Source organism: Apaloderma vittatum, unplaced genomic scaffold (assembly GCF_000703405.1).
Source record: "Apaloderma vittatum isolate BGI_N311 unplaced genomic scaffold, ASM70340v1 scaffold838, whole genome shotgun sequence".
Taxonomy (NCBI): domain Eukaryota; kingdom Metazoa; phylum Chordata; class Aves; order Trogoniformes; family Trogonidae; genus Apaloderma; species Apaloderma vittatum.
The window spans coordinates 18,284-40,016 of record NW_009728793.1 but is presented as its reverse complement, the minus strand read 5'-3'; the positions used below and the strand labels follow the sequence as shown (position 1 = coordinate 40,016).

The 21,733-nt window shown below is 38.0% G+C and overlaps 1 protein-coding gene across 1 annotated transcript in view; it reads right to left on the bottom strand.

Moving 5' to 3' along the window:
• The window catches only part of LOC104277522 (collagen alpha-1(XIX) chain-like), a gene marked incomplete at its 3' end in the record, with an annotated part of 64,999 nt that overhangs the window by 25,949 nt on the left and 17,317 nt on the right, over positions 1-21,733 (bottom strand). The window contains exons 4-8 of the mRNA XM_009874179.1: positions 6,352-6,475; positions 5,694-5,969; positions 3,821-3,901; positions 2,334-2,459; positions 1,823-1,885 (exon numbers count right to left, since the gene is read on the bottom strand). Of these exons, the coding sequence (XP_009872481.1) occupies positions 1,823-1,885; positions 2,334-2,459; positions 3,821-3,901; positions 5,694-5,969; positions 6,352-6,475 (670 nt within the window). The remainder of the gene's footprint in view (positions 1-1,822; positions 1,886-2,333; positions 2,460-3,820; positions 3,902-5,693; positions 5,970-6,351; positions 6,476-21,733) is intronic.

Genomic DNA, 21,733 nt, shown 5'->3' with positions numbered 1-21,733 from the left:
TACCGAGAGCTTGCTCAAATGCAGAGGCAAAGAAAAAATGGTACTAAAGCCTCAAAGAATGCGGCATTCAACTCCGTCACAGGAGGCACTATTCAAGGCAGTATTTGTTTGCTCCCAAAGGTCAAAAGTGAGACCATCCAATCACATCCAGCCAATCACAGCATTAACGTGTCCTCCAGACAAAACCAAAAAAACCCCATATTCACAAATGTCAATTTACTATCATTAGGCTAGACTGCTGGATATTCAGTGAAGTATCAAGAGTGGCTGGCGACAAACAGACCAAATCTGAATTACAAGTAGTAGGCCACTACTAAAGAAAAATGTCTATTTGCAAAAATCTTGAAAATATTATTTTCCACAAATCTCAAGCTTAACAATTTTCAGTTTTACACCTGAATCAAAATGCTGTGCTTTGTAATTGCCAACCACATCAGATATGGCCTCATGCAATTTGCTATCAGTGATGCACAGAAGATGAAAGGGCTTACTGACTGCTGGGATGGTTTTTGAATCAATGCAGTGTGAGTTTCTTTCTAAAATGCACAGGAGAACAGAACTGGAGGTGACCACAGAGCCACATATGCTTTATTTAGAGGTAATAGTAATAGTCTAAATGGATCACATCAGGAACAGAAGAGCAGTTTCCCAAATAAATGCTGGGAAACTCCTTACACTGGTAATGCAGGCTAACCCTAACACCAGTTGGTTTATATACTCAGACCTGAGATCAGAAAAATTCATGACTAAATTTGGAATCTGCCAGCCATCCCTCTATGTTCAGCTGAGCTATAAAAATTTACACGCTTGAATGTTTTTTTTACCTAGGAAAAAGATACAGCTAGTATCAAAAGCGAAATACATATTCAAGGGGAGGAGTCAGAGGTGAAGACACTATCACGGAATTTACTTCATTTTAACCGACTGTGTGGATAAACCCTCCTAGAACTGGACCCATTTCAGACGGGTCTTGCAGTCTTAGGAACAGCACTGGCTGTCGTCACAAAATTCTTCAGAACACGTACTAAACAGTGTGCGGTAAGGGAGGATGCTGGGTTAAGACACCTCCATCTTCTGGCTATCTTGCTCTCACATTGCATTCCCTGAATTCAGAATTTCTATCCACTGTGTTTCCCGCTGATTTTCAAGAATTTATTCAAATTTCCCCCTCTATTAGCACAAGAAAAACACATTTTCAGACGTCTCCTAACCCAGCACCCTCCAACCAAATTTAGAGAATGGACTGAGAAGGGAAACCTCCAAGCTAAACAACACAGGAATGTCATGGCAACAAAAATACAGAATAGGCCCAAGGAAATGAGCACTGACTGGCCTGTCCTAGGGGCTTGCCAAGGTCAGGTCCATCTCTCTTTACAAATAAGAAAATTTCAGGTAAGAGTGATAGGAAGAGCGATCCAGTGCTGAGGCGACACGAATGAATTCACACCCTGCTGCTGATGACTGCAAGGATGAATCCACCACGCAAGATTCCGTCCATCAGCAGTGACAAGATGGGAAAATCCTTGTTACAGACAACACACACTTCTCTTTTTTTAGATAAGGCGAACACACAATAGGACATGCTGACAGGATTGGGTAGTGCTTCCCAAGCACATAAAATGTGTTCCACAGAGTTGATGAGAAGATCCCAAAGTGAGACAGCCGTAGGCTACCTGGCAGGAAGCCCACGTGCAAAACCAGAGACTGATAAAGGATTTAAACCTGTGCACACCAAGATTTCTTTAAGGAATAACAAAATCCTTATGATTTCTACTTAAGATAAGCCCAAGATCTGAAAGATAGAATTCAACTGATATTTTACCTTTTCACCTTTATGTCCTTTCTGGCCTGGCAAACCAGCTACTCCTGGCAATCCTGCTTCTCCCTGATTTTAAAAGAAATTAAAAATCACCAAAGCAGCAAATCAAAAATATGTATTTGGTTTATTTGGCTTCCTTGTCTTTATCATAAAAGCCTAATGACGGAATGAGACAACATTGACTCAGAATAAATAAATGACTCAGAATAAATATAAGGCAACATTGAATTTTCACTGAATATAGTGCCTAAATATTTCTCATTTTCACCATGGATTTTTTTGTGTGTGTATTCAAACAACTAAACTTCACAGACTTTGGCAACTCTAACTTTAAATTAACTAAATTTAAAATGTACTGTTTCTTAACTGGGACATACAATGTAAGTACATTACAACACTATAAAACAGAATGATATTTTTCATAACTACAAAAAAAATAACCCAGGACTTCTCCTTAATACATAGCAGGATTAAACAGCATGATGCACTAAAATGCAATAGGAAAACCTCATACTTTATTTGGAAAGCAGTGGCATCTCTCTCTAGATTCTTGCTGCATTCCTGGAAGCATGTATGTTTTGCTTGCATGAGCAGTCACTGGTGATGAAGTTGTAGCAAGTAACCTCTCCTCACGTGGGCACTAAAATAAAAAGATTTTCTGATTTTTGGTCCACTTCGGTTTATAGACAAATACCATCCAAACAGTACTTCTAAGTTATTTGCTGTTTTAATACTCCTGTACACACCATATTACAGAGAAGCCGCAGCAGTTGTTAAACAGAGGAAGAAGCTGTAGTAAAATGAAATCTAGATCCTTCTGTACCAAATTCAATGCCAGTTAAAACTGATCCAACTGTCTCACTTCTTTCCTCCAAAAGAGCCCAAACAGAGGACTAAAGTCTCCCAAAATTAGAAGTAGTAAAGCAGAAAATGCTCATGGGAAAAAGAGAAGAAAAAAAAAAGAGAGGGTACTCCTCAGTCTCATCCCATCCTCCACCCACTGCCCTGAAATGCAAAATGTCAGAGTGAGTTTGAAGTCAGTATTCAACTGCCTATAACTCATGAGAGCTGAGTCAAGATATACTGCAGGACAAGTCACCAGAACCTGATAAATTTCAGAGGCTCTCATTAAGATGTAATGAGGTCTCCTGTGAGCCTTCTGTCAAAGGAATTCCAACAGGACTTACAGCTTAGTGTAGAAATTTGTATCCAAGGATAAAGCCTTTCCCTTAAATTACTAAAAATGTAGCCTTCACAACTGGTGAGGAAGTAATGAAAAAATAAACAAAAAAATTGAATGCTGGTTTCAATATGAAAGTCATTAACATGCAGTCCACCATTTAGCTATATGGCTGAGTGAATGTTTAAGATGGTTCTATAGATCAGGTGTCTTCCAGTTTACACTGATTCTGTCTATCAGAATAAAACGAAATTGAATCCTCTGAACTAAATCTTTTTTTTTCTGATGTTAAACAATAAATACATCTCAGCACGTGTGCTACAAAAAAGAAAGTATTTGCCAGTTATGAAATGCCCATTCCTCCATGTTAGCAGAATGAAATAAGGGAAACATGCTCAACACTTCCTTTTTTTATTCCCTTTCGCTGTCACGCAGACTCTTTCACGGGTTTTGTTTATCACCTGTAATGCTTCACTAGATGTAGCTGCTATTGAAATGGCCTCTGTTATTTGAAGCCATCCTCAGGTCATCACAGTGATGTGTTTCCTACTCTTTGAGACTTCCTCAGTCACTAATTAGATATTAATCAATGGTAAGAAATGTATTTTTAAAAGCACTAGCAGCACATAGTGCCTTTTACTGAAGTTCCACTGTTGCCTCTTACTTAGCAAGAAGCCACCTACCATGACTGCAGATAAAGGATTAATTTTTAGGAGGTAATTAATCTAACACTTCTACCGAAATTTCTTTACAACTCTTCAGTAAGAAACAGTGAAGCAATTTCTTTTGCATTAATATTTGCATTTTAACAAATAATTTACCAGGTCTGCAGATATTTCACAACACGTATCTTCTGATGCAAGTTTTGGATTACAATAAACTGTTATGCGGTGAAGTTCAATCTATTAAGAAATAGAAAAGCAATTAATATAAGACGTAAAAAAATCATGTGCTAAGGCATGTATTTTCTTATCTTGGCATAATAAAATTTGTCTCTGAAACACTGCATATTTCTGAAATGCTGAAAGAAGGCACAAATTAGCTCTTCACTTAAAGAACAAATCATGCAGTCTATTACTTTGTTGGAGATTACATTTTAGATTTAATCTACCTTCCTGCAAGTTGCATCCCTGTGTACTGCTTCTGCTATGCTACATAGGCATTTTAGCCCTGTAGACATCCTCTGTAAACCTTCTTTTCAGGAATGTAATTTTCTCCTGCAGTGAACTAGAGTAAAGGCTCAGTAACCTGTATCTCACATACATCTTCTACCACTTTGGACAGAACTTTGCCTGGATCTTGCCACTAAATCACCTGAAGAACAAAAACCACAAATTCTGTACATAAAGCTTCTGGTTCAGAGATTTTGGGTGGATTGGTGAAATGAACAGCATCTAATTTTAGCTAGTTAATCTTGCCCTTGTAAGCCTCTTTTCTCCATCTATTTTGTATCCTCTTATTCTCTCCTTTGCACTTGGTATTGAGAAGAGTGACTGTTGGTAAAGGATCCGCTCTCAGCTTTCTGGTTACTGAAATGGTCTTTTGACTGATGCTTTAAGTTTTTTTTTTTTTTTTTTTTTTTTTGAGGATGCCTTCCTGCAAACGTGGAAATCCCAGCTGACAACCTCCACACAGGATTATCCAGCCCGTGCCATGTGATCCACACCTGATAAAAAGAATCTGCTCCTTCTCCCATGCGCTAATTGGAAATGAGGAGATGGTACATACATTTCAAATAAAGTTGAGCTCAGCCTTAGAAAATAAAACAAAGTGTGAGCTTGGTCCCACGAAATAAGAGCTCTGAATCCAAGCCAAAGTGTTTTGGGGCTCACAGGACCAATTCCTCCCACAATGCCAGCTGGCAGTTACAATATGCTATTTTCATCTGGAACTGCAGAGTGTACATAATATATCTGAAACTTTCAGATAATCACTATAAACTCCAAGCCAGATGCTTTAAACCTGGTAACTGGATGTCAGGTACCTGACAATTGACAAACTGACATTTCCCGGAGCTTTCAAATGACTTGCTGTGACCTCTCTGCATGAGGAAACAGAGGAGAGCATCTCTGGGACAGAACACAGGCCAGAATATGATGGGGTTGCCTTGGATAATTCTTGCACCAAAGGCTGAAGGAAACAGCTCCAGCCACTTACTAATCCCTCCCACTTGGAGAAGGGAGCGACAACTATGAACAATGTACCCCCATTAGTGCATAGCTCAGGTACCCTGGAATGTGATACAATCCTGATACAGAGGTAATCCTTATTTTTTTGTGTGTCTCACCTGTGTTAAAGAGACACAAACTGTAATAGATGGCTGAAAACAAACTTATAAATAAATCTCATAATAAATGCAAGAAAAAAAATTACCACTGGTAGTTTTCTACATGTAGTAATAGGATGTCTACGGTAACGACACAGCTCTTACTCCAAAGTGAATACAGAAGAACAGACTTCTGAAACCAGACTTGAGTTTTTGTAGTTACTCTGGTAACAGAAGGCTTGCCTTAGCAGATGCTGCAGCACTGAACATTGTTTACAGAAAAAGATTTAAGGACGTCAAATTAAGAATACACATTCAAAATTAATTACCAGCTCTGAATCTTTTATCCACATAATTCTTTATGATGGTGTTAAAGTGTGGCTAAACAATGATTTCAAGTTACCAGGTTTTCCTTTCATACTACTCACATCTACAGGCTTATCGTCTGCAGCACGAGAAGCAATCAGAGTCCTTCCCTGCAAGTCAATGGTGAATTTTTCATCAGTCTGTTTTCTCTCAATTAAATTACAATCCAAATAGAGGGAAATGATCCCTGCCTGCACGCTAATACCAAGCTTATGCCACTGCCGATCAAACAATGGATATATTTCTCGACTCTTAAAAGCGTAGTGCAGTATATTTCCCTGAGCAGATTTGGTCATATACTCCACAACCTTTTTGGTACCATCCAGAAGTACAGAGATCTGAAAGCAAAACAAAATAAAAGAAGTAGTCATTTAAAAAGTATGATTATAAGAACTTAACACATATATATACTATAGAAAAAACACTTCAACTACACAGATTGGGCAAGAATTGTTATGAAGCATTCATCTATGTAACTTTGTAAATACCTATCAGCTGTAAGCCATAACATGCCTTTTTATCCTAGTTTTCAGTCTCAGCTCAATATGTTATGTTGAATTTCTGTCATTCCTACAATAAATCATCATTTCAAAGCAGGCTGTCTATTGCGTATAAACTGTAGCTAAAGGCAGTGATGAAACATCCACAAAGTTAGATTTGCCCTACTATATGGGCAAAAAAAGAAACTTAATGAAAAAAAGTATCAAAGACGACTCTAACCTCAGGTGTGTCATACTGATTTAAAACTTGCCATATATACCAACGCTCTTTCTTGGTATTTCGCCTTACACGGAACGTGGCAACTAGAGAGTATTCTTCAGGAAGCCCATTTGGAAAGACTTGCCTACAATAAGGAGAAAAAAAAAGATTTTGTGTTATTCTTATAGACACAAACACTGCTTAAAAGGACTGAACTGAAATAATAGCTGTGAAAACACAGAGCCAAATGCTCACTCTTACAAATTAACATGCTTCAGCATTCAGAAGCACATGTTCTCTAAAGTAAAATTCAGTTTATTTATTTACAGGAATAAATAGTTGAAGATTTTGTTAATAAATTTTTTGTTCTATATTTTGAAAAATCTGTAATTACTAAAAATAGGAGTCTTAAAAGAACTGCTGCAGAGTGAATGCCATAAACATAAACATATTTTAAAATATTGCTTTTCCTAATCTATTGCTTGGGATACTGTAACAACTTTCCCAGAGGATTTGTGGGATAATCCCCATTCTTGGAGACTTTCAAAACACAGCTGGACAGGGCTTATAATAACCTGATTTAACTTTCAAGTTGGTCCCGCTTTGAGAAGGGGGATTGATCCAGCGACCTCCACAGGCAATGACTCCGAGAACTTGAGTATCAAAACAGCTGGAATTTAGCAGACTTGAACAAAAATAAGGAATACATTTCTGAATGAATGACTTGTTTTTGTTTGATTTTGTTATTCTTTTCTTACCTAATACATGTCAACCCATCTAAAAAAAGTCTGACCCGTTACCTATATCATAGAATGCAGTACCACACCATTTCTATGACCTATTTGAAAAGTTTGTATTTCAGAAAAAATGAAATTAGTCTGTAGTTCAACCCTACAGACTTTGGTAATCATCAAATATATACCAATTACGTACTAAGCAAATTAGGAAGCTGTAATCAACTTTTTTCTTTGGAAGCTTCTGCATTTCAAATTATTTCTCTTCAAATACGGAGGTGAGACAAACGAGAACCGCAGATGCAAACACTACAGAAGACACAATCAGCTAAAGTGTTAACACTGCTGTTTGCTGAAAACTGTCAGAATTCCCCAACTAACCACACTGCAAAAGGCATTGCCTCAATCAAAGTGGAAGAAAATCTGAGCGTCTCAGAGCAGAAAAATTTTCTTCATTCTTCTTTCCACAGTCATTTGAAGTAAATGGTTTAGTTCTAGAAAACTGCAAAGAGGTATACAATCACACAGTAATGTGCTGTAAAGGCTTTATTAGAAAAACTAAAACCAAAACAGAAGGGACAAAAAAGAAAAGAGGAAAGCACCAGCTGACAAGGTAACAACCCCACAAACAATCCTGGAAATCAGTGCACTTCAGTTAACTTCAGATGTCAGGAAAAATGCCTTCAGTGTAGAGAAGTCTGCTCCAAATCCTGCCAAAGAGCTTCTTTACAGGCTAACACCTATTTAAGTCCCTTATGTGGGAATCGTCCTTCTTTGGCTTATTGCCCACAGCTGATTCCTGTTTTATCCCAGGACCAAATTGGCTGCTCTCCCACATTGTTAGGGGACCTGCACTTTCTGCTGTACAGCTGTAGGTGTTCTAATGTCAAAAAGTCAGGCAAAAGTCAAAAGGCTTTACAGAACTTAAATCTACTACTCTGTATTTTAATTATAGCATAAATAATATGTTTATGATTTATAAAGAAAATACCATCATTGGGCACCAGTAATACATAAGTATGTCTCTGTAGAACAGTAAACTATCCAGACATGGAATCAGCCCTGTGGTTTACACCACCCCAGGCAAGCTAAGGAGATGGCATTGCAGGTTTACAGCCGTAAACTAGACATGGTATCTGGCTGTGGAAGCATCTGATGAGCTCTCCAAAATCAGTTAACTTCTCCAGCTAAGGTCCATATTGAGAGGGAAACAGGAGTTTACATTAATAGGCAAAGGGCAGACAATTGTGGAAGGGAAATGATCACAAGTCTTCATCAAATGAAAGGGGGGAAAAACATGATTGGTATCGTAAGCCTGCAACACAAACAGAAGTAGTTTCTGGATATTGCAGTTATTCTACTAATTATGGAGCGCTTTATTCTTTTTTTTTGTCTTGTTGCTTTTTATTGTAAGCCTCCTTAAGAACTATCTAAATGAATCACAGTATTAGTCTTCTACAATTTTAAGAGTTTCCTTCAGAATCTTCTCAAAAAAAACCAACCCAATTTCAGCTGTGAGTGCACATGGTACAAAATTATCTTCCTCAGCTGATAATCAAACCATCTGAGAAACAAGACATGAGTAAAGGTATGGGCTGGCATTATGAAAAAAGGGCAGGAGTTCACTCTAGCTTCTTACATTTGAACTGACAGTGAAAACTGTACTGGGAGAAACACGAAGAGCAGACAAGTTCAATCTAATTCCTAAGAGCATTATGGTGATTTCAGCAAAGTAAAGAGGTAAAATTTAAGTCAAATGAGACCAAGGAAAAAATCGGTTAGATTCACAAAATAATGTAGGTAGGAAGATATGTCTGGAGGCCAATAGATCTAATGCACAGCTCAAAGGAAGCCCAACCTGAAAACTGAGTTACTATGAGTCTTGTCCAGCTGAGTTTTGAAAGCCTCTAAGAATGGACATTATCCCACCACTGGTAAACTTGTTCCAGTGTCTGGCAAACAAACAGCACAAATTTCGTATACAACTGTTGCGTACCAAAGACACGACTTGACAAAAAGTAGTATCTTTATTCTGAGAAGAGTTCTCGTTGTGTAACTATACGAACATTCCTTTGTGACGAAAAAGTCATTTACAGAGGCTTTAAAGTATACACTTAACACTCAACCTTTCCAGCCGGATGTTGACTGCTCAAAGGAAAAAAGATGGATAAACTAGTCAGAAAATTAGCATACTATCTACTAGTATGCAAAATTTCCCCTATGCTTTTTGCTCCCTGTATGGCTTCAAGTGAACATAATAGGACAAAAAGCATGCATCTAGCATTGAACTGACTTAATTTAGGCAGAGACAATCAGTAAGATACTATAACAAAATCTAAGTTTTAGTACCATAGTAACTTCTACTCTGTAAAGCTCAGTTAAAAACTCCTCAGAAATAGGCAAAGTATATATGTGTTTCAAACAAGAAATATATGAAGATATTTGATGGGAGGTGGGGGGAAAGCCAGAACAAAAACGTGAACATAAAATCTTATATTGGTACTTGAGAAAAGCCAAAAAAAATTTTGCAGAATATTGAATTTGAAATTCAGAAGGTCTTTGAATGTTTAATACACTGCTTCACCTGATCACATCTATCAATATTTAAAAACTAATGAGATGTCATGCAGAGGGTGAAAACAATAAAGAAGCAGCATTAAAAGTTAATGGAAAATACAAAAGCAGATTGTTTCACATGTCCACAGCTCAACAAGTACTTCTTCACAGAATATTTACCCTTTCCATGTGACACAGGGAAAGAACACTAGGAAAAGGAGAAAGAATAAGGATAAACGTAACCTGTACGAATCTCACTCGAAGTCTACAGATGTAAAGCATAAATATATAGAACATTAACTCAGGGCAGTACTTAATAGTATCTCAGCCAAAAGCAGTAGGAGAAATGACAGGTCTTAAGAAAGCCCTAACATTATCGAAATATGTGTAGCAATTAAAAAATGTGCAAATTCATCTATAAAGAAGACAAAAAGAACCTTACAAGTTAAAACAGACAAGCAAACAATGGCATCCTTGGCATCTGATCTCTGAACTGGATGCTTATGGTTTTTCAGACAAAAGGGTATGAACTAAAATATAATCAGATTTGGGAGCAAAAACGTCAGTCTGAGATTTTCCTCTCCTAGGAAACATCCTTAAGAGTAGGACAATATCTCCAAGTCCTCCCAGTCCTGTTGAGCTTCCTTAGCTTAGGACAATCCAAAGCAGACACTCTTCCTGAACGATTGCTCTAATCTTTAAGCCTATTGAAGAGGACTTCTCTCCCCCTTCTACACCAAAAGTGCTCGTGACTGCTGTGGTTTGTGTTGAATTCAATGCTGTCCAAGCTTATTATGTGTGAGTTAAGCAGAGTCAATGGCTTAGGCCCCTCTGGGGACATGGGCAGCGTTCAGGCATATCTAGACACATCTTTGAGTCACAATAAAACTTGGGTGGGCGTTCCATGACTGGCTGCTTAAGCCATGGTCCTTCTGAGCTTCCCTGGAACTCATGCCCAGACGCCGGGGGAAATCTGTTGTCCAAAATGACTCACTTTAGGTGCCGCCAGGGGTTAGGTGGTGCTTGAGAGTAGACGATTTGAAGCATTCTCTGAGACTCAGGCGCCCAAAGTCTGACTAAATTATACTTTAGGTGGAATTCAGACAGTCTGATTTTATCCCTCTGTCCATATTTTCAGCAGTATATAATAAAAAATGAAAGTTGATGAATGGAGCACTGTGTTCTTAAAGCAAAGCACACCCTTGGTGGAAACTGCTGAAAACAATAGCAGGAATTGAAGCACATGAACTGAATACATAAGCTTGAATTGACACCACCCTAGCCTGCTGGACTGAGGTGTACTGTAAGTTACAGAGGCCCCAGCTGGCAGACTGAGGACACCAAAGATAACTAGCGGGAAAATCTCTAATTATACGAGTGTCTAGATCATATGTACATATGTTACAGATTCAGACATTCAGATATTTCTTCATGTTCCACAGGTTGAAGCAACAGACAGGTGAATCCAGAATGTTAATAAATGCACACTAATGTTCCTGCAACTATGATATGCCACTCTATTAAAGCATATGTATAATAGAGTTGCAAAGCTTTTTGTTGTTTTCTCCTGTTTTTTACTGGATTAAATGTAGCCATAATTTTTCCTAAGAACAGGTGCTGCGGCCCAAGCACAACACAGAGTGTACATTATGCGGTTACTAGAAGAGCAGTTACAGGAATCTTGCATAAACTTTACAACTGTATTTGTGCATAGTTTGCATTGTTTATAATGATCAAGTATAGACTGATTTTTGGCCAACTATTTGCTTATTCATTTGTTTCCTCAAAAGTTCTAGAAATGCCTAAAATGCAGGTACCAGCTGGTTCTCTAGTGCTACCATGCTAAAGAAGTAATTATGAATGAATTAACTGTGCATTCACTGTGCTATAAACAGTTTCAGTTCTATCTTTGTAAAGCAGCGTTGAGTTACCCATATCAAATTTAGTAAGGCAATCCTTTATTTACCTTTTGTTTTTATGTTTAAAAAAGTACTAATGGAAAAGCAGCATCTATTTTTAAATCTTATGAACTTTAATTGTTCCATATCAAATGAGAATACACTACAGTATACGATAAACTTCCGTATTTACAAGTATCAATGAAGCCTCCAGCCTGCTGAATATCTTCCAAGAAGAGAAAGATGAGCCAACTTACATTTCCTGAGAGTGAAGTGAGAGATGTTTAGAGTTTATGGCAAGACATATCTTTTCCAGCTGACATATACCATTACCTGGTATATGTCACTTGTAACATGACAATGTTACAATAATTTGGTGACTAGAGCTGAAGGAGCTAGTTTGAAAAACTCTCCTGTAGTGGACAGTGACTTACTCAGTACCACACTAACAGAAACACTGAATTCTTCACCTTTTTGTGTTTGCTAAGGGATTTAAACTGAGATCCATTAGGAATAAAAAAGTAAAGCTCAGGTGAATAAATACAAAAAAAACCCCTCCACATTACTCTCACAATTTCTGCATCAAATTATTGTATTTTTGATTCATAGTTCTTGCCTAAGTTGACTTGTACAATGGGAAAAAAGGAAATAACTAAGTAGAAAAATTTACCAATCTCTGCCTAGAAAAGGTATTTTAAATTCTTTTCAAATAAAAGTTAAGAACAGCTGTTTGTTACTCAGAATAAGAAATAATTTCCTTCCCATCCATCTTCCTCAAATCACATTAAGATGCATCACACAGTTTCATGTTACTTTAGGCCTCAAGTTGTTTTCATATGACACATTATATGATGCAACTCAAGGGAAACTATTCAGACAGCTTAAGAGTTATTAATTACTTAGGGAGAGCTCAACCCACTCAGAAAATGTACCACTGAAAGCAAAGCTGCCAGTTATTTTAACATTCAGAGAAGGTATTTACCTAATATTTCATGTACTTCAGCATGCCTTTGCTATACTGAACAGGTACAGATTAGCTGTTGTTTTCAATATATAAGTGGTTTAGAAATATTTTTTGTGTGTGAAAGTCAGCGGTCTCACTATCAAAATTTTAAAGGGAACTTAAAAAACCCATTGGTTTGAAAGAGAAATAGAAATACCAAAACTGTTATGCCTCACAGAGCACTTTTCCCGTAGGGTTTCCAGTAGTGTGCTGTATCCTTACTTAGAGGAATTACTGATGAACTCCTGGCCCTAATGAAGTCAAAGGCCAGTCTTCCACTGATTTTAAAGAGAGCACTGTAAATGAAGATGAGTCAGGGAAGAGGGGAAAGCCAGAGCCTGACTACTTCAGCAAGGTAAAACTTCACTTAAAGTAATCTCATATTCTATAGGATCCTTATCTACCTGCACTGGTATAGACTCAAGAAAACACAATGCAATAGAGTACATCCAGACCATGGATACACTCCAGTAAGCTGTCTTTTATGTACAATCAAGTAAAAGAAATGTATAGGGCATTCAAAAGATTTGTGTGGCTTGTGCAGCATATAGGCATTAAGATGTTTCTACACATACTTTTTGAGCTCAACATCTAATCATGGTTATCTATGATTCAGAAACACTTAAGTCATCTGTACGATTCATTCAGGTCTTGTACTTCAGAAATGACAAGAGAACAAGCAAAAAAATACTTCTCTTGCCATCTCAGAGATGGAGAACACAGATGAGAAAAACATGGAACTCCAGGTTTTTCACAAAGGGGAAAACATTTCCTTTGCATCTGCTTTCTCTTACTTGTGCAATTGCATGACACTTTCTGGTTTCCCTCTGCTTCATACTGCTCACACCAGATTGGTTTTCCATGTGCTGGCATTACTGATTGAGAAACATGCAGAGACTTTCCAACACAGCTGGCAGAAAGCAACCAAAATCTGCCTCTGTTGCCTCAGTCTTTTTTTCCAACCTGATTCTTCTCAAGAAGTGGGTTGGGCTAGATGGGAGGTTGGACTAGATGATCTCTAGAGGTCCCTTGCAACCCCTAACATTCTACAATATACATTTTCAATAGCTGCGGCAGTCAGGTAACACCCCTGTAGCAGATGCTGATGCATCAGTAACTGATACCTTCAGTTCCATCTGCCCCTCCTCACACGGACATTACAGTAAGAAGTGACAGTCTCCTGGGTTTAGGGTATTGTGAATACAATGATGCTTGTCATACCAAGTGCCCTTTCACTGAACATTTCTCCACATTCCATGGATGCTGAAGCTGCTCATCTATCAAAATTGACAAGTGTCAGTTAGGAAGAGCTCCTTCCAGTAACAGCATCCACCTCTCTATCACAGCTACGCTGAAAATATAAAAATAACTCAAAAGAAAACGATCTCTTTTGAACTCTCATCATCTACTGTCAGGAATCACACTCTTCCTAGATGTATACCTCATTCTCTTTTCCGTAGCTAAACGTAGAACATCAAACACATGTCCACTCCCCTGTCCCCATTTTTTCTACATTTTTTTCTCCTCTTGTGATTCACTGTAGGGAATTAAACGTCCCTACATACACGCAAACATGGTCTTACTGTCCAGTATGAATATCCCAGAAATCTTCAGTACTTTTCTTTACTCAGAATCCCACTAGTAAATTGATTGCCTCTCTAAGGAAACTTATTCAGGGTCTGGTACATTTGTCATCAATGAACAGAACTTTCTCTTTGGATATTAATGGCAGAATGCAGGTAAGTGTGATCATCTGACTGTTTCTTTGGTGGGTTTGTGATAGTATCGTAGTGTTGCGATTTCTAAAGGGAAGGTCGCAAAAACGACAGGACTTATCTACATGTAGATAAGCAGGCACTTCTTTATTGCAGCGCTGGGAAGCTTGGAAATCACCCAATGCTTTGAATACCTCACAAAAATTCAATCTATTTATACACTGTTTTACAAAGCTATAATGTTTTAACATAAACATGCATACACTGTCCGCTATTAATTTTAACCTTTATAATGATTGGTTCAACCCTTATTAATATTCATATATCTTATTTCCATACAATCGCTGGCAATCGGGGTGTTTAACCACGAAACAAAAATGGGGGAGTAGGGAGGCATGCCTGCGTGAAATGCAACCTATTGATCTGTCTAGATGAAATATGCTGGTACTGTTATTAAAGCACAGTTGCAGTGAGACCAAAGCACAGGTGCGGTAGAACCAGAGCACAGGTGCGGTAAGATCTTTTATGAGTACCAGACATTCTCTGCCAAATTTGTAGCCTGCACAGCTCTGGCTTTTGCTAAGGCCTACACACGACTTTTAGCATAAGTAAAATTCTGTGCTCCTTATCCTAATATAAATTAATAAACTAATTTAACTAAAATAGTGATTAGCTATTCATTAAGCAATTAGCTCCTTAAAACTTAAGTTTGATTACAACAGTAGGATACAGTGTTCAAAAAAATAAAAATAAAAAAGGTAACACGTGCTTAAAAAAAAGGAAGAGATTTAAGTTTTCTTCAAGTTATCCAAGAATTGTATCAAGCTGTTTTGGCATATTTACATAACCTCTCAAGGCCATTTTGTTGTGCTAAATGTCCTAAAATCCAACCATGGCGCTCTTTTTTTCAAGCGTGGCAAGCTTCAAGAGGAATGGATGTGAACTTAAACACTTCTAAAGGAACTTTACATACTTCTCTTAATACCTATCCATGTCTTTATTTAGACATTTTAGAATTCACATAGTGCTTCTAGTTTTCTCCCAGAAATGGGACAAAGACAACAGGCCTAGTTATTGCTATTTGGCAGTCTCTGAAGTCAATGAGATATTAAATTCTTATACTAAATATGATTATCTACAATGGAATGGACTTACTCAGCTGATCAAGAAACTCTCTGAAGATTTTAAGAGAAAAAAAAATAGGAACCTCTGCATGCATTTTTACATGCCTCCAACCCTGAAGCAAGATCTATAGTACAGTGTTAATTATTTGTAAATCTCAGCAATTGCTGTTGTCTAAAAGAACAAAAAAAATGCAGACTACAATAGAAGATTTGTCTACTGGAGGCCATGACCAGTCAGTCTGAAGACAGACAATGCACATCAAACTTTGGAAAGGAGGAAGGAAATCATGAATGATATTTCTTTTTTCTTGGTCTGCACATCCACACAATCTTCTGTAGAGCAGGAAGAAATCTAAGCATCCTGTTCTCTTATGGGTACAAGCTGGAGCATAGGAGGTTCCAAAAAAACTTTTTCACTGTGAGGGTGACAGAGCACTGGAACAGGCTGCCCAGGGAGGTTGTGGAGTCTCCTCTGGAGACCTTTAAAACCCACCTGGACGCGTTCCTGTGTGACCTACTGTAGGTAATCCTGCTCTGGCAGGGAGGCTGGACTAGATGATCTTTTGAGGTCCCTTCCAACCCCTAACATTCTGTCATTCTGTGATTCTTCAGAGGTTTTCACAGCCAATTTACCTACTGTGAATTACTGTACAGGCATTTTTACAGGTATCTAGAGATGTTGTGCTAATGCTGATTCCAGAAACAGAACAGTCTTTTTAGTTTGGTACATGAGAGGGTCAGTCAGCTCCAAAAGAGCTGGGTGCTGAGAGACTCACACCCTCCTATGTCTCACGCTGGTCTTGTGAGAGCTGCCTCATGTGTTTCTGCACAACACTGTGCAACCCTTAGAACTCAATTTCTTCCTGTTTAGTCTTCCTTCGCCCCCATCCTAAAGTTTTGGTAACGCGTTAACAACGAATCAATGAGCAAGCACTAGCAAAGTGAACTGCTGATTACACTGGGAACAGGTTCCCCCCTTCCTTCCCTGGTTTGTTCTGCCAGGTCCTAAACAACCCTGGCTGATGGTAAAAGGCAAACCACCTCACCGGCCAGCATCCCTCTTGGGAAAATGCTGAGTGCTCACAGCAAATGTAATAGCATGGCTGGCAGTGGAAAGGGAGAGCTAGAAGGATGGCCATACAGAGTGCAGCTGAACTAAACCAAGGGATGCTTTTTTTCCTAACCTCAAATAATCAACTCCTCCTCTTCAGCATGCAGGATGGCCTACAAATAGATTTACTGCCAGCTAAAGGCACAAGCAACCCGTGGTAAAAAACACTTGAGAAAAAGAGCACAGACAACGCCAAAGGTACTTCAGCCTACAACACTGTTACAAGATGGATATATCCACCCATCTTGGTTCCAGCTGATCTCCCCAAAAAAAGAAGGCATAAGTGCTGAATATTAAGTTACCAACAGAAGAGGCCAGAGTAGGAAAGAAGGTTCATGATACCACATACCAGGGTCTGACCTGAAATAAGTAGCTCTGTCAGCTGCAAGAGTGAAGCTACAGAGAGAGAACATGCTTTTGCTTTAACACCCCCTACACACAGCAGGACTAGTCTATGAATATTTAAGCCTGATGTTCTGCTTACAATTTGAAGGGTAATTAGATAAATAATGTGCTCTTTTACAGTTTGTAAAAATTGTTAACATTCAGGGATTCTAAATGAATTAATATGAAAAATAAAAGATAAAAGAATTAATTTGCATCACATAGAAGGACTTAATAGCATTTTCAGAAACTGAAAATTATCACTTTTCTGAAGTCTCAGGACTTAGAAATGAGTTGTCTAATTAAAGTCAAGTTTAAAAAAAAGTATACAGCTTATCCTGCATCTCTCACACTTTCTGAAATAATGAGATTTTGGCAGGTTACAGATTAAATGGGGTTAAAATATATCAAGCTCAAAAATACCAGTATTGCATTTCCATCTGCTGAGTCATAACTATGTTTAACAGGATAGGCCAAGGACCTGTAACTTGCTAACCCTGTGACTATCAGATCCAGTTGGGAAATGGCCAGGTACTCCCTTTAAAGAGCTAGGAGAGAAATCAAAACACATTTGTAAAGGGAGATGGGGTTTTTATTAGGCCCAGTAGGCCCAAGACAGAAGTGCTGAAAGCAGACTTCAAGCAATTGTAGCTTTGGATAAGTCAACAGACTTTTTTTTTAGCCTTTTCCTAAGCTTCACATCAAAAGAACCCACCAAATCCAACCTGAAAAAACCCACTGGATACCACTGGGAGTCCTTTTCAGTGTCAAAAAACAAGCCAGATGCTTTTTATCCAAACAAGGAAGCTTGATATGCTGGGAATTTACAAATGTTTCTCAAAACAGTGAAAGCTTCACAGTACAAAAAGCCTTTGCATTAAAACAATCCACCAACATAACTTAATCCAAGGTTGAATCATCTATGTAACTTCTACATGAAAGTAACAGAACTAGAATGAACAGTGATTTTTTCAACAGCAAAGATGAGACTGAAATTTTTACTGCTAATGAAAATTCTAAGGACATCATATTACCTACTACAAACCTCAGGCTAGTAGAAGCGTGGAAGAGTTATGACACGAAAAAAAAAATCACTAATATCACCAATACTTTGCATTGCATAAAATTGTAACATTTAAGCATGTGATGAGATGCAAGAAATATTTTGGAAGTTTTTTTAAAAAAATAATTACTTTGTTCCCTCACTATCCTATGACAAAAACAGCATTTTGATGAATTCACTCTTACCCTAAAAATTACTTCGTTGACAATGGAATTAAGTGCCCAATATTAAGGGAATCTATATTCTTAAGGAAGAAAATCCATTAACAGTATAGTTTGTAACAGAATCACAGAATTCCAGAATGGTAGAGGTTGGAAAGGGACCTCTGAGGGTGATCTTGTCCATTCCCCCTGCTAAGGCAGGGCCACCCAGGGCCAGTTAGGTAGGAGTACACATGTACTTGAGGACGAGAACAAAATCAGCCCAACTTAAGCTGTTTAAAGAGATGACACTTAATTGTGATAACTAAAGTTAGGATGCTGCAGGCAAATGTGTGGATTCCTATTAGTAGCACTAACTGGTCCTTAAAGAGAGTAATGAAGCAAGGCTGTGTTATAATTCTTTGATCTTTCAAGAACTCTAACAAGTTAATGAGTCATGACTTTCCTTTGCATGAAATCATATCCACTATCTTGAATCACAAAGTGTTTTTTTATTACTCCTAACACTTTCACAACAAACCAATCTTAAGCTTGTGTAATTTCCTGGTAGCATAGCATATCTGTCTCCACATACTAACAGTAATACAATCATTTATCACCATTTAAATTTAAAGAAAGTCCTGCAGAAAGAAAAATATCCTATTAAAAAAAATCATTTCAAGGTCTATGCTCCTTTTTGAGTAAGAACAGATGTCTGATAGCAACAGACATTCAAGTCATCACATACAGTTTCATTACTGAACTGCCAAAACTTCTCTTCTATGATCCTGTTGTGGTACATTGTCTTCCAGTATCTTTGTTCATCAGACGATTCTTACGAGTTACCGCTTTACCACATATTGTCCACAGTTCACACAGGAATAAAGCATCCATGTTAAACAGTCTCAATTCTCTGTGACTTAATTTCACAGGAGATACTAAAAAACCCCAACATACTGCACTGGAAGACCTCTCTCCCAAAATGCTTTTTTTCCAAATAACACCTTTACCTAGAAAATGAGTGAGCATTTCCTCATCCTGTACGAATCATCTCCCAGATGTCAATCCTTAGTGACAGCAATAATTTAATGCTACAGTTGCCCATGCTGCACTTCAAAGTAACTCATCCAGCATGGAGGGTACTGAGAGCAAGAACTGGGCCTGGAAGTGCACTTCTTCGCCCCAACTCTTGGTAAACAGCTCCCGCTATTGTATGCGCTCCTAGTGAATACTATTATCTTTTTTTGTTTAGTTTCATAGATTAATTTAAACTGGAAGTCATCTGGACTGCTCACTTAGAAACAGATCTAGTAAGTTAAAAAATAAGGCACACAAAGTCACAGCACCTTGAGGATGCTACCTGTGCTGCTATTTCTCAGAAGCGGTTCAAATCAAACCTCGCACTCCTCAGCCATAAAATAGCCAACTGCTATTCAACAGGATGTGAGTAACCCACACTGCTCACCACAGATTATCAATATACACATCCCTTACTAAAGTCTCAGTAGAGTTCACAGAGAAAACTGAGTCAAAAGGGATAAATCAAAGTTTATCTAGGGTTTCAGTATTAACGTTGCTAATACAGGGGTAGCATTAAACAGCAGCTTAATGCATATAAGGAAAGATAAGTGCATTTTTCATAGGACAATTAAAAGCCTAATACCATATTAGGAAGTATCAACAAGTTATTCAAGGCCTGTATTGTCATACTCCCAGAATATTTTTAGGATTTATTTTTTTAACAGAATTTTGAGATTCTGGATTTATTCATATTGACCAAGTCCAAAAATAACATGATCTCTCGCATATGGCTCTGTTATTACATTGATATCTGTACATCAGGATATAGTTTCTACAGATTACAGACTGCTCTTCATGTTGAAGCTTATTAAATCATTCTAAGTTTTGAAATGAGTTTGAGACATGACAAATATTCACTTGAGACAAGACTGCAATCAGCAAACTCTATACAGTTATAACTGAAATCAAGTTGATATCCAGATGCCCAAGTGAAAAATCCAGACCACAGACTGTATTGTTCATGCAAAATTAAAGTATTTTTAAAAAAATTGACAATTTATGTCCATAAATAAAAAATGTTTCATGGCATGATAAGGACTGCAGAGAGCTAACCACAGAGAAATGCAAGAGGCCAAAAATCTCTCACAACCAGCTGAAAAGAAACAAAAATCCGTGTAATGAAAACAGCACCAGGCAGTTCAACCATGAGAGAGCCCGTGAACTATTTTTACATAGAAAACCTAAAAACTCAGAGGCAAGGCAGGGGAAGGGAATGATATCTCCATGACATCTTTAACCAACAAAGCCCTGTTGGAGACACAGAGCACAAACACCTTGATGGAGGTATAAGTTTTGTTAGGAGGAATGCCTAACAGCATAGCTAATACAAACTACATTTCACAAAGTGTTAAATCACAAAAGCCAGGAAAAAAAAGAGTATCTGATTTACTACAGGTTTTGTTTTTTCAGTCTGCTGATAAATGACTTGCGAAGCACCATTGCTTCAGCTGGAGGAATTATATGCATTTTACAAAGACATTTGAATCCTCTCAGCCCAATCAGCAAAACTGATAAATGATCTTTCAATCTCTAATTTTATACTACAACATATGTGGGCTACAGTCTGTCCTCAGCGGCATGCATTATATCCAGTACATTCTATTGAATTCTGTGTAGCTGCACATAGCACTGCTGTACATACCCATATTTACTCTAGATTTCTAAAAAACTTCAACTGTATTAATTCTGTAACTGTATTTTTGTTGCAAAACAATTCTGATGAGTGTTCTTATGGGGGCCAGTTAACTCAGTTGGTTGAGCTCGGTGCTGACAACACCAAGGTCGTGGTTTCGATCCCTGTTCGGTCCCCATGTGTTGCCTGATCTAGCTGAGAGGCGTCCCGGCCCACGACAGGGGGGGTTGGATTAAATGATCTCTAAGGTCCCTTCCAGCCTAGGCCATTCTATGAAGCAGAAACACAGGTCTCGGCACAGACTTAGATCTGCATCCTCCTTACTGATTTATAGTACTATCTTGTATTCACTTTAGGGGGACTTTTCTTCAAAAAAGATGGCCAAAAAAACCCAAAATAACATTACAAAGACTTTAAAAGTCAGTATGTTTGGCAGGGAGTAAAAGATATAAACTCTTATGAAAGTTTTCCACAGTCTGGCATCACTTATGGCTCTCTTCAACTGATGTAACACTAAATTCAACCACCTACATTAGAATCTGCATCCAATTTTTTGAACAAGGGCCATAAAGAAGTATCCTGGTAAATTGCATGTGCTGAATCCAAGAACCTAATAACTCAGGAACTTTGTCTAGCAATTGTGGTATACAGTATATATTTTAAGTTTTGCTATCCTGTCCAATTAAAAACAATAGTTTTGGCATCCATATTGGATGAGAAGAAAAAGGAATTCTATACAGGAGTATATCGCAAAAGTGAAATTCCTTAGCTTTCGCAAAGACTGTTGTTTTAATCAGAACATAATTGTTTTCCACAAGGCAGGTTAAACCATTAAACCGAAGGTACGGTTTTAGGTTTTGCTTAAGCTAATGGCCGGCTGTTCCTTGCCCCAACAGCATGTTCTTGTCCCTTCCCTGCTGTGATTGCTGGGGGTCACACAGCCATGGGGAACAGTTGCTGCC